The sequence below is a fragment of the Sphaerodactylus townsendi genome, linkage group LG01, assembly GCF_021028975.2.
Source record: "Sphaerodactylus townsendi isolate TG3544 linkage group LG01, MPM_Stown_v2.3, whole genome shotgun sequence".
Taxonomy (NCBI): Eukaryota; Metazoa; Chordata; class Lepidosauria; order Squamata; family Sphaerodactylidae; genus Sphaerodactylus; species Sphaerodactylus townsendi.
Window position 1 is genome coordinate 89,379,862 of NC_059425.1, and position 12,695 is coordinate 89,392,556.

The window sequence follows — 12,695 nt, forward strand, 5'->3', positions numbered from 1 at the left end:
CTCAGTCAGCACTTGCTGGCTGGGTTTCAGAAGTAGCTTCCAGTCCTAGAGCAATTTAATGTATAACGTTGGAGGCTTTTGACAAAGGCAGCAGAATATCTTTTTCTGTTTGTTGAATGCTTTCCACATGTGCTTTTGCTTAACAAAATTGCAACAAAGGAACTGGGACAGTAGGCATTGCTCGCATCAGTCATTTACTGTAATCAGTCTCATGTTTCAGACATCAATAAAGTTAACTGGTTTGTATTTAATGTCAAAGTAATTACCCTCTAATTACATCAATTTGCCTTCCTTAAGAAATCTAAAGCAATAAACTTTTCACTCTCCACATTCAAGGGGCTTTTTAAAAACCAGTTTCTGATATAGGTAAACTAGTTACATAATCCTCTAGTATAAATATTTCAGGTATATTGTTGAATTATCTTTGCCAAGGAAGAGTTTTGGTTTTTGCAACTGGCATTAATCTTTCCTTTTTTATGTTCTGGCAGTAGCATCACTATATTCTCTGATGTTGAGGAGTGCCATTTTCCAAATTTTTAAAATCCTTGTAGCATAAGATTTGACTGTGTGAAACACTCTTTTTTTAAATTGTAACTATTTAAAAAAAGAGAGAGAAATTGCAGCCCACAACAATAGGAAGTGTTAGTTCTGCTAATGCAACTAAGGAAAAATTTGCTCCCAGTATGTATTTCCCAAATTACCTGTCACAGGGCCTTTCCCCACTTACCTTAAGCCCCGCGCTACTCTCCTCAAGTAGCGCGGGGTCCCCCGGCACTCCCCACGACAGGGGTGGCGACAGCGCAGCCGCCCCGACGCTGCTGCTGTCGCACCCCCTCAGTGCGCGGCATCCCTGGGGCTCTTGTAAATGGTGCCTTTTGATGACCCCACGCAGAACGCGGGGTCGTGGGGACGCCCAGGTGTGCGGCATAGGGGGGATCGTGGTGAGTGGGGAAACGCCCACAGCCTGCAGACAAGGCTGCAAAAGTTGAAGGGGAACATTTTGGTTCAGCCCTAAGTGAAACATTTCCCATTCAAAATTCTTCTATCGGAGAAACCTGTCAAACATATCCCATTTTGTATTTTTCAGCTCATGCAATTTCTTTATATCTGGGTAAAATTTTTCTGTTTGTGTAGTTTAAAACTAAACTAATATTAAACTCACAAAATACCTGTTAGATACTGGTGACTTTTTCCATATTTCACTCCTCCAGACCTTCCAAATCAGGGCCTTTGTGCCTTACACTACTTGTCAACTGATCCCACATGCACTTTGGATTTCTTTCTGTCCTCTTTCAAATGCTAGCAGTAAGATTCTCTCCCCAAAATGGGATTATGAGTAGCTTATTGATGCATGGTGTAACGTGTGTTGTTTTAGTGAACTGAAGAATCATAGAGTTGGAGGAGACCACAAAGACCATCAAGTCCAACCCCCTACCATGCAGAAACACACAATCAAAGCACGATAGAATCATAGAATCATAGAGTTGGAAGAGAACAAAAGAGCCATCAAGTCCAACCCCCTGCCATGCTGGAACACACACTGTTCACAAAGCCACACATGATCACTTTCATTACCAATTTTAGAGGCCCTCCAAGTGATTTGATTGCCAAGTGACAGATTAGCTGTGTGGAATGGCTGCCATCCATCACACATGGAGTGTGAGTTCCAGGATCCTCAAGGAAAACTAGCTGGTTAGATAATTAGCATCTCAGCTGGTTGCTCAATGTGATTCCCTCAGTTTATTTCTGTTGCCTTTCACTTGATGCTAAAAATTCTACAGTTGTTCCTGATTAAAATGTGTATGATATAAAGAAATGAAACATATGCAATTTTAGTGTTCTTTAAGGCCCTTTTCAAATATTTGTGGCTATGTGACATAGAGGAATAAACAAAACAGGGTACATTTCATAGCACACTACATTTTAATCTAGAACTAAAGTCAAAGTTTAGTATCATAAAAAGATATCACATACATTTTGTGTAAAAAAGATGTGTTTTTACAAAGATAAAATATATTTGCATTTTGTTTCCCTTGCCCTTACTTTTCAAATCTATATTATGAAATTCTGATTCAATTTGTACAAAGTCTCCCCAGCATTATTTCATTATGAAGCAATATAGAGAAGAAATTATAAAAAATGCAACATTTCTTTTTGCAATTAAGAACTTTCAAATAATCAGAACATCATTATCACCAGTTATGCTATTCATTGTTCTATACAACGCATTTCAATTAGCTGAAGAGATCACTGCTCATGGGTAAATCCCAACTGTCCAGTTCACATTTTTCTGAGGCCAGCAGTCCACCTATCCTCTGAATTGATAGTGTTGGGTCCTTATAATTTATAGATGTCCTAGGTCTGAAGCTTGAGCTGTTGACTGTGTTTTGTTCTTGCTGCAAGCTCTTGTTCCCTAAGGCACTCCAGGAAAGGGGTGGGGGAAAAACCTACCACTGAATGACAGGAAAGGTATGAAAACTTGTAAGAACATCTCCCAGATGGCAAAAAGGATGCCTTAAAGGGAGAGCTTAGGTTGATTGTGCCTCCTTACCATAACTGTTCATAATTTGTTCAGGTGATAGTTTCACCTTTTTGTAGATTCTGGGGCACTATCAGTTGTATAACACAGTCCAGCCAAGTGGAAGAAAGGACGACAACCTTGATTTACCCACTTTTGCCTCTTCATAATTAGATTTACAATATTGAACTATTATTCTTTTTTATTTCTTTATTGTGTCGATTCTCAGTATTGGCAAAATAATTTTGAGAGAGACAATGAGCCACCTATAAGCTTTCCTGTTGGTCTGTTAGCTAACTGAACCAATCAAAAGGCAAAAATAATGATAGAAATAAAATAATTAAACATGTATTATACTTGAAGGCCCTTTAAAATGGGCAGAAAAATATATATAGGAACTTAATTACAGAAAGATAGAAGCATTATTTTATTTATTAGTGGTGGCAATCTTGATGTATGATTGTGATCTTCAGAAAGTAAGCACAATGTTTTTTAAAACTCCCCAATCACCAGCAGAGAAAGACCGTGTGCTTATAAAAAGTGCACCGGAAGTCAACATCAATGTACAACCTTCTGTTTGGACTCAGGAACATGCAGACTCAAAAACTAAATAACATTGTTAATTACAGTAGACTTCAAATCAAGCAAGTATTAAGCTTAGCTTCATCAAAATTACTATATGTTATGCAGAAAAACAAGCCAAACTATTGAAAAGAAAATATTACCAGGCTAGTTTTTAACATCTGACAGAACGTTGTTAATTCACAAGATTAAATGCAAACTTTTAAAAATGGAAACTTTTACACCTCCAACACAAACAGATTTTGGACAACAAAAAAGGCACATACATTGTATGTGATAATTGTTTAAAACAAGCTGTTACTACGTTTTCACAGATTTTTTTAAAAAAATGTCTGTTTAAATATCTCATTTCTACAAAGTGAATTTACATGTAAAGTACAAAGTGCAAATACTACAGTTGATCTTATTGCCTTTTGCTGAGGGTGTCACCCACAGATTTGAGAGATTTGGCTTGTCTATTGTTTATCCTTGCTTCTTTGAGGTTTGCTGCCAAAAAAAATGAAAAATAATATCACACATGCATATTACTATAACACAATAATACTACAGCAATAGGTAATATATGACTATCAGTTTAGATGAGCATGGCTAGGGCCAACAAAGGGTCAGTTTCTCATTGGATATGCAACCAACTGATAAGCACTCTTTTGTCTGTATGCATCCTCAAATGCACATTGCTGGCCCTTGGCTGCTCATTCGAACATCCCTGTAACCCTCAATATATGATTCAGATGAAATATTGCTGTTCTGTTGTATCATCAATTTATCTAATAATCAACATAGGACCATCTGCAGATACTGAAATCCACAAAGTAGGTCATGTAGAGACACAAAGCATTTTTCTGCAGCTCTGAGAGACCCAAAGGTTTCCATAAAAACCCAAAGGATTGCACAAAACTGAAAAGTGGTTTAACCCTCCCCCCCCGAAACTCCCTGAGAAACTCTGTGCTTGCACAGACAATGTACACTGAGTGAGGAGGAAGAGGAGTCAGCTGAGCCCATCAATATGCTTGGATGCAGCTGAGGTGCCACATCAGGCACTGCCACCACTCCTGGTTCTCTCTGCCTAGTGAGCAGGTTGTGAAGGAAAAGCAGGAGCCATTCCCTGCAATGGATACAGAGGGGAAAATGGGAGGAGGAGCAGCACTGGTGGTGAGTGGGAAAAGAGAAGCAGTGGCTATTGCCAGTCCCTTCACTGCTGCAGCCATTCTCTCTGCCACTGGTGAAGCAGCAATGCTGGAGGCAGGTAGGGGAGGAGCTGCCTCTGCTTCCCTCTATTGCTGAGGTTGCAGTACATCAACAAGCAAATGGACAGAAAAAGAAGTGAGAAACAAAACACCTCAGCCCCTGTTCTCTGTCATGGAAGCCACCTGGAGTGCTCTGACAGACTAGTTCCCAATGAGTGGGCAAGTAAGCAGGGAAGAATTATGGAATTCCCCTCTCCATGAGTCTTGCTGGGCCCCTCTCTTTAATTCTAATTCTGAACAGGGCCATTGACTAATTAAAAATTCACTGAATGAAGTCAGGGACAGATAAAGGCAATTTTCTGTAAGTCAGACTAGACACCCAGGTTTGCAGAAAAAAAATAAATAAATGTAAGACCCCTCCCTCCTTAAAAAAACATTGGGGCTTAGCAAAATCCACAAACCATGAAAACAGTGTCTACTTCTTTAGGAGACTCTGTCACTGAGATCTTGCAAGACTATACTGTGAAATCATGGCAAAGTAACAACTGTAGCAGTTGTTACTCCCAACCAATGTTGCTGAGATTCCAAGCCTCAGTGTCAGCCTGGGGAAGAGAGAGAGAGAGAGAGACTAAAAATGATTTAAAAAAATAGGGAGAAGCCAAAAAGGTAAAGAAGAAAATTAATGAAGATGTGAAATTTCCTAATTTCTGTGATTCCTTGTGGTTCCCCCTACTAGTTTCATACTTTATTGAACTGTAGTTTACTGGGGTGGGGGGGTTCAGCTACAAAACCTTTCAAAAGAGACAAATTGTTCTCTTCATGAGCATTCCTGAGCACTACAGTGATTAGTACAGGATGGACCTGGAAAACAATTAGGCCAGACAGGGAGGTTTTTAGATATTTCTGCTCTCTGCAAGATTGCACATGTCACAAGGACCAGCTAGAAACAGAATTTCCCCCATAGTGCTTAGTGCAGATGTCATATGGGGAAAATATTTGTACTTGGAACTTATCTGCATCTTCATAACAATTACACATTGTTTTACATAACAATTACACATTGTTTACAACCCCATGGATTGTTTTACTTGAAGATACAACATGGAACATTGCATATCAGAGATGGGAAGGGAAGTGTAATTATCTTCCTGGTGCACTGACTAAATGCATGGAGCTTCTTACATAAGTGAGTATTTAAAAAACAACTTTCCACCTGCACCTTGAAAGTGTTATAGTCCAGAATTCTATCACCTTAGTCTATCACCTCATTCTGCATAATCTGCAGACCAGATCCTGGGAAAATGGCAAACACTAGGTTATTTATTATCACCACTCATGGCCATTCCCCATTGAAATAGGTTTGATTGTTCTCTTTTAGATGGGTGGTTCCTTTTAAACTGCTCCTTGCAAGGCATATTCATTTCCAATGGCTTCCTTTCAAGCACAGACTCTTGTGATGAAAGCCACCTTTGGCATCTGTGAAGAGCCTTTATAGCACTGCTAAAGCAGTTAACTGCCAACAGATGGTTTGTACAACTAAAGTCATTTCAAGGCTATCATTTCACCACACCAGCTTTTAAAATAATTGAGATTGAGTCAGCAAAAATGTTTTCAAGAAATAAAAACGGTATAACAAAACCAGAAATGATAGGGCTCTTTATATATGCTACATGCTGTTATCAGATTACAGGAAAGCAATAGGAGGAAAGAGGGGTGAAAGGTATGTGATGCTTTGAGTGCTGCGGAGGGCACGTGGGGGCAGTAACAACTATTATATAATTAAACTAACCTGAATGGTCTTGAATTCTACCAACATAATTGTTTTCAGGCTGCCCTGCTTAAAGTGTGAGTGACGTGTGAAGAGAAATCTGAGTTAAACTTATAGGGGTTTTCTGCAGCTAAGGAGAAGCAAGAACATTTTTTGAGACGTGAGCTATTTCCAAGGCGCATTAACCCATATTAATCAACTGCAGGCCTTGAAATAGCTACATTAAAGGTAGCTATGTTCAACCTAAAGTGAATTGCTAATTTATAAAAATCCTTCAGGGTAGACCTTTGAATATTTCACATACACACATAGATAGTATAGTACAGAATTTGCTTCCCAATTCAAAACCAAATATTTCTTTCCAGTCCTTACCTGTCTACTGGAAGGAGTACTTTCAGCATTATTTTTGGGAGCTGTACAAAAGAAGATAGATGGCATATTATTTGACAGTAGAAATTATTTCAGTTCAGCACAGAAAAACTACAGTCATTTGGAAAATAGGTTATTGTTTTACAATAACAAATGTCTCACATTATTACCAATTCAACGGTCATCCACAACTCATGGAAAAGTTCCACTTACTGAGCCACCCTTTCCTGTATCTATTGAGAGTTTACATTTAAGACTGAACAGAGAACAGCAAGCTTTTCATTTAAATCTGGATTTAACCCACTCATAAAAAATGTTGGGTGTAGGGGAGTCCAGTTTTATGGGGTTCATGGAAAGTGGCATGCATAATGATTAGACTGCTGCCCCAGGGAAACCTGAGTTTGAGTGCTGGATGCCCTTGAGCCTTTATCTCTACCTATCTACCTCCCAAAAATTATTCTGAGGATAAAACGGGACAGGGCAAGACTCAAGCACACCGCTCCTTTGAAGAAATGGCAGGCTAGTGTATTGTCAAAGGCTTTCACGGCCAGAATTGACTGGCCACTGAGGGATTTCTGGGCTGTGTGGCCATGGTCTGGTAGTTTTTACTTATAACATTTCATCGGCATCTATGGCTTGCATCTCCAGAGGCAAGTCATGGTGAGATGGGCCATGGAGAGAAACACATCTCACTGTGACATACCTCTGATAATGCTAGCCATAGATGCTGGTGAAACATTAGCAGCAAAAACTACCAGACCACGGCAACACAGTCCGGAACACCCACAATAGTCAGTAAATCTTTATTTTAAAAAATACTTTGCTCTGCTTTGCTAACACACTGGGGATTTAAGGCAGCTTATGTCTCAAATAACAAGAATACAATTTAAACCAAAATGTAATGATAAATAAAATGGTCAGAGTACTGCATTTCCCCCCTTCCTCGTGCTTTCAGGCATGAACTATGCCACATTAATTGCAATCTGAATCTCATTATTGATAATAATAATGAAATGTCATTATTGGAAGTGAAAGAAAGCCCGTTCCTTCTAACTCTGGGCTGGGATGGATTGCAGTATGGTACTGAACACTGATGCACCTTTCAAAGTCAATTGACTCTAAATAAGCTATATATAAAAAAGAGAGTCGACATGTTATTTGACAGAACAATTTCTATGCAGTACTACATAGGGTGTAGCTGTGCTTACGAGTATGCTGTGGCGACTTAGTAAGCAATCCTAAACAGGTCTCCTCGGAAGTAAGTCCTATTCTATTCAGAGTAGCTGACCACCAAAAAAGTGTTATTACAGTTGCATTCTTAGCTTCCAAGTTGTCATGATAGTGACAATCCTGTTACTTTTTAAATTCAGATATGCCCCAGTCCATATACGGTTTATATCTTTTACAATTCTTGGAGGGCATAAATATATCACAATGTCAGAGGAGACATAAGCTGAGCACCACAGTGAAGTGTTGCTTTCTTCCAACTGTAAACCTGTTCAAACTGATTTGCCATTTTATTTCCAAAATGTAGCTGTACACCTAAGCAGTTTTGGTGGCCTTGGTAACATCAGTTCCAAATTTGAGTTACAAATATATTATTATGAACATTTAGAAGAAAAAAATACCACCATTCTCATTAAACTCAATAAATAAGTATACCAGTAAACAAGCTAGTTGGAAATCCTCTTACTATGGCGTTTCTTTGCGTCTGCTTTATGGTCTTCTTTTGTTACACCCAGGCAACCCATTAATTCTGCGACTGTTAAAGACTTATCATTATTCACATCACAGTATTCCACAAACTTTTTCACGCATTTCTTGGGTTTGGACTTCTTCCTCAGAAACCTTTTAAATGGCTTGATTTCTTTTTTGCCAATGTCACCACTACTATTTTTATCCAGTTGCTTAAAGTACCAGTGGACAACTCTCTCCTCCAGAGTGTGATTTGGGTCGGGTTCTGAAAGCCTGCAAAGATATACATAATTAACCAAGCATAAAAACTGTTCTTTTTTAGCTTTCTTTCTCTTGACTGGGCAACTGTTAAGTTTCAAATGATCACTACATCAGTACTGACCATTCTATCAATATTGCAAGTGACATGTGACATCCCCTCCACCAGTCAGATTACAGGATCAAGCTGTAAGTGTGATTTGGAAAAAAGGTGACTGAAGTATTCAATATATAACCTATATTTATATGGCCAACTGTTTCTACATCAGTGGTAAACCTAACAAGTTACCACACAGGTGTAATAAAACAGTACAACTGACTTTTATATGGAAGCATGTTCAAATTAGAAGCAAAAAAGTTTCAGATTCATCTGTACCTGAAATGACATGCTTCAGTTTCAGTAAGCTTAGGCCACAAATTCATTCGTGATCATTCAGATGAAGAGTGTTGTTGTTCTGGACCCTTCTGAAAACTGAATGGGGCAAAGGGCATGAATTGGCTGGATATCAATTGCCCAGTCTGTGGGGAAAAGCTTGGTAATGGAGAGGCATATAACTTCCCCATGTTCTCCCTGCAGGTGTTTTCTGCATACTGTTGAATATTCACCCTATTCAAGGGCTGCAGGGAATTAGCTGGTTACTTTGCGGCTGAGTATGAGCATTTTGGATTCTCTGTTAACTGACCTTTTAGAATCCCTTTTTTAACTTGCTCCATGCTACCTCAGGAGGTTTTTGGCATAAATAGGCTGTTTCCTAGACTGGTTAGCCATGACTGTTTTAGCAGAAATAGGGGCAGGTTGCTCATGATAGATACTGAGAATTGATGGTCACCCTGAGGCATCATGCTATGATGGAGGGTTGTTCCTGAACAGTCCATCAATCATTGTACAGTGGGGTGGATTGAGAAGGCATGTTGGAGTGCTGAGCAATATCAACCAAACTCAGTTGTTGTACAATATGATGGGGGAGGGTGATGAAGCTTGGCAGCTCTCAGCACAGTTCATGGGCAGGTGGGTATAAACAAAACTGGCAACTATTTCCTGGTTATATCTGGAGCCAGGATGGTATTCTTCAAGTGAAGGTAGCCATGAATGACAGCCAAGTGCAGTCCGTCCACTTAAAACAGAAATACATTATGACATTGAACAGTCGTTTAATAAACTAGTAAAGGCCATTCCTGGCAGTTGTGTGTCTCAGTCTGGGGAGGTGACAGGGACTATTCTGCCAGACTATTCTGCTTTTTCAGCTCCACAGTACAAATATGTACCTTTAATCAAATAACTGAATGTGATCCAGCCAAAGGTGGACTTTGATTTCTATGATTTCAAAGGAAATCACTTGAAAATGTTCCATTTGGGATGGATCATGCCATTTATTACTGCTAAAAGAAGATAAGTGCTGCTGGTGGGGAGATTTTTGCTGCTTTCCTACTCCTTCTACATTATACCACACCAACAACTGTTCCAGGGGATCCCATCCTCTGATAACTGGGGGCAAACATTCAGGGGCTGCAACAGGCTTGTAGTGGAAGCAGGTAGTTGGGAATGTCCTATTCCTCTCACTGATTTCTACTCTCTGTCCTCTGGATTCAAGCCATTCTCTTTATTGGCTTACTGATGTGATGAAGACAAGACAGTTATGGAAGAAAACAAGTCAAGTTAGTGACTTGAGTTATTGCAACACTTGTCTGGAAATAATGATGTATCTGGAATAGCTCTTGCTTCTCTCATGACAGAAGTAGTGGTCACAGCATGAATAAAGTGTGTTGCCAAATATTCAGCTCTTAAGAGCTCATTGCCTTAGAATAAAGGCAAGAGTGTTCCAATTGGCACAACATCAACAGCTTTCAGTTCTCTGAATTGCTGCATGTAATATATTTATATAGACTTTACTGTGAGAAACAGGGACTATTTTTTCTTTCCAAGGGGATATTAAAACTCCCCACAGCAAAGAATCAACTGGCCTTTGACTAACACCTTGTTGTCTCTTATTTCAACATGCTGGCCCCGATCCAGCATGCTGGCCCCGATCCAGCAAAAAGTGATCATGAAGCAGTCCAATTGCTTTCTATCAGATTAAATGACCAACTTTAGCTGGACTGAGGCCTTTGTTTGCTGCAGTTTGCATAAAATGGTACTAACATGGTGGCATGAATATGTAGCATATTGTAGCATTAAGAACAGTGGCTCAAAAAAAAAGAATGTATTTTGGTACCTGATAATGGATACTACAATTTGCTCCTAAAAGATTACACGGTAAATGCTGAGATCCAGATGAATCAACTGTCATCAAAATACAATACAATATATTGGCCTACAATCAGTGGTGGGATTCAAATAATTTAACAACTGGTTCCGGTGGTGGGATTCAAATAATTTATCAACTGGTTGTTTACAAGCTACATTTTAACAACTGGTTCTACCGAAGTGGTGCGAACCTGCTGAATCCCACCACTGCCTACAATGCAAGTTCTGTTATGTGAGTGAGTAAACAAACTGTCTATTTGAAAACTAAACTTGACAGGTCTTCTAAAGGCAGGAAGACCTGTGCCAAAAGGCCACCAAAAAAGCCAGCAGAGGAAAAGAAGGGAAGAATAGAGAAAGCTGTGGGCTCTAATAAGAATGAAGAGGGACAGAAGAAAGTGATAATGGGGCTAGGAAACCTTTCTTAGCATGTAGGCATTGGGAGGGATGTGCATTATTGGCAAGGAAGGAAAAGGTAACCAAGATAATTTTGTAAGCTGGGTCAGATAATTGAGGAGAAAATGAGATCAAGGTAGAAGAGAAAAGGCTGAATTCCACATTTTGATTTGATCATTTTAAAATACAGATCTGTAATGCATATATGTATACAGATTACACACACACACACAAGTGAATAAAATGACAGTGAAGATATTTTTTAAACAACATCTCTCCACCCCACTTAGTGGATAAATAGGCACAATGTTAATTTCTTTGTACAAAACTTGTTGATTGCTTGGATGAAACTAGCCCAGGCAGATCATGTCCTTTGAAAGTAGAAATGCCCTTTCTTTGGTCCTGAATGAGTGGGAGCAATATGCACTTCCTTAGCAGTGGGAGGCATTCATCCTGCACTCGCTCTTCCGGATTCTTTTTAATGTGTTCTGAGGTTGAGATCTGGCATTTACAACCTCAGTGCTGAGCCCTGGTTCAATAACAGTCTCACCAAGTTATTTTATGTGATAGAATGAATGAATGGTATTTGGAATATCTTACAAAAAGCACAATACACTTTAATGCCCTTGAAAATACTATCATCACTGACCTGCTAGAAGATGCAGCAGGGTCAGAGACTGCATGCACCATGTCTGTGGAGAGGGCATCCAGAACACTGGTCAGGAACTCATTCTTCTTGGCTCCTGGACAACCTAAAATGGAAACAAATTTTCCCTCTTGTTTTCGGTATTTAATTGTACATGGCTAGGACTACGTATGAGGTTGAATATGAGATACAAACCATTTTTATACTGGGGAATGTTTACACTTGGGGAATTCAAGTGGTTGATAAACCATAAGTTCTATATATAAGTTCATAGACCTTAATGTCAGAGAAAAATTTCACAGCTTTGGCACAGGTGGGTTGCAATCTCACTGGGAAGTTACATTTTGGATGCATTTATTGAAGTACAGTATTGGTTTGATTCTTTTTTGACTCCTAATGGATGATTGTGTATGTGTGAATTTTTAAAATTACTTTACTAAGATATGTTTTATTTTGCTGATCCATGATCGTAATAAATTCTTAATTTATTTATTCATTTTTGATACATTAACTACATGTTCAATATGTCTGTCAACTCTTTTCTTCAGGGTAACTGTGTTTTGCTGGACAAGCTGATCTTTTGTGACAAGTTCTACACTGTTGCTGTCTATAGTATGAATGGTGAGAGAGCAGCAAACCCAGACACCACTGATGCAAATCTTGCTAGTTTATGACATTAGCAGGAAGTATTTTGGCCATGTTATTCTGGCATCTTTATATAACAGTGAAGAAATAAACTTTTAGATGAATTCAGAAGAGGAAGGCAAAGGGGTTGATTAATCATTCTGAAACAGCTCATAGTGGGCTATTAAAAGTGGACTACAGCAGTGGGCCATGGTAAACCACCTCTGTTAGTTTCCTGTCTTGAAAATCCTGTTGGGTTTCCTGGGTTTCCTTAAGATTACAATATCAAAGGATCGTCCAGACTAGTCCAATCTTGGCAGATCTTGGAAGCTTAGCAGAGTTGGCCCTGGGTAGCCCTCACATGGGAGTTCTCCAAGGAAGTCCAGGGCTGCTTCACAGAAGCAGGCAAT

At 39.2% G+C, this 12,695-nt stretch overlaps 1 protein-coding gene across 2 annotated transcripts in view; it reads right to left on the reverse strand.

The window, feature by feature from the left end:
• Positions 1 to 1,900: 1,900 nt before the first annotated feature.
• SMOC2 (SPARC related modular calcium binding 2) overlaps positions 1,901 to 12,695 on the reverse strand; it is a 172,416-nt gene continuing 161,621 nt past the window's right edge. For both annotated transcript variants that reach the window (XM_048487087.1, XM_048487078.1), the window contains exons 10-13: positions 11,665 to 11,767; positions 8,118 to 8,392; positions 6,428 to 6,468; positions 1,901 to 3,586 (exon numbers count right to left, since the gene is read on the reverse strand). In XM_048487087.1, coding sequence (XP_048343044.1) covers positions 3,563 to 3,586; positions 6,428 to 6,468; positions 8,118 to 8,392; positions 11,665 to 11,767 — 443 coding nt within the window. In that variant the 3' untranslated portion in view covers positions 1,901 to 3,562. The remainder of the gene's footprint in view (positions 3,587 to 6,427; positions 6,469 to 8,117; positions 8,393 to 11,664; positions 11,768 to 12,695) is intronic.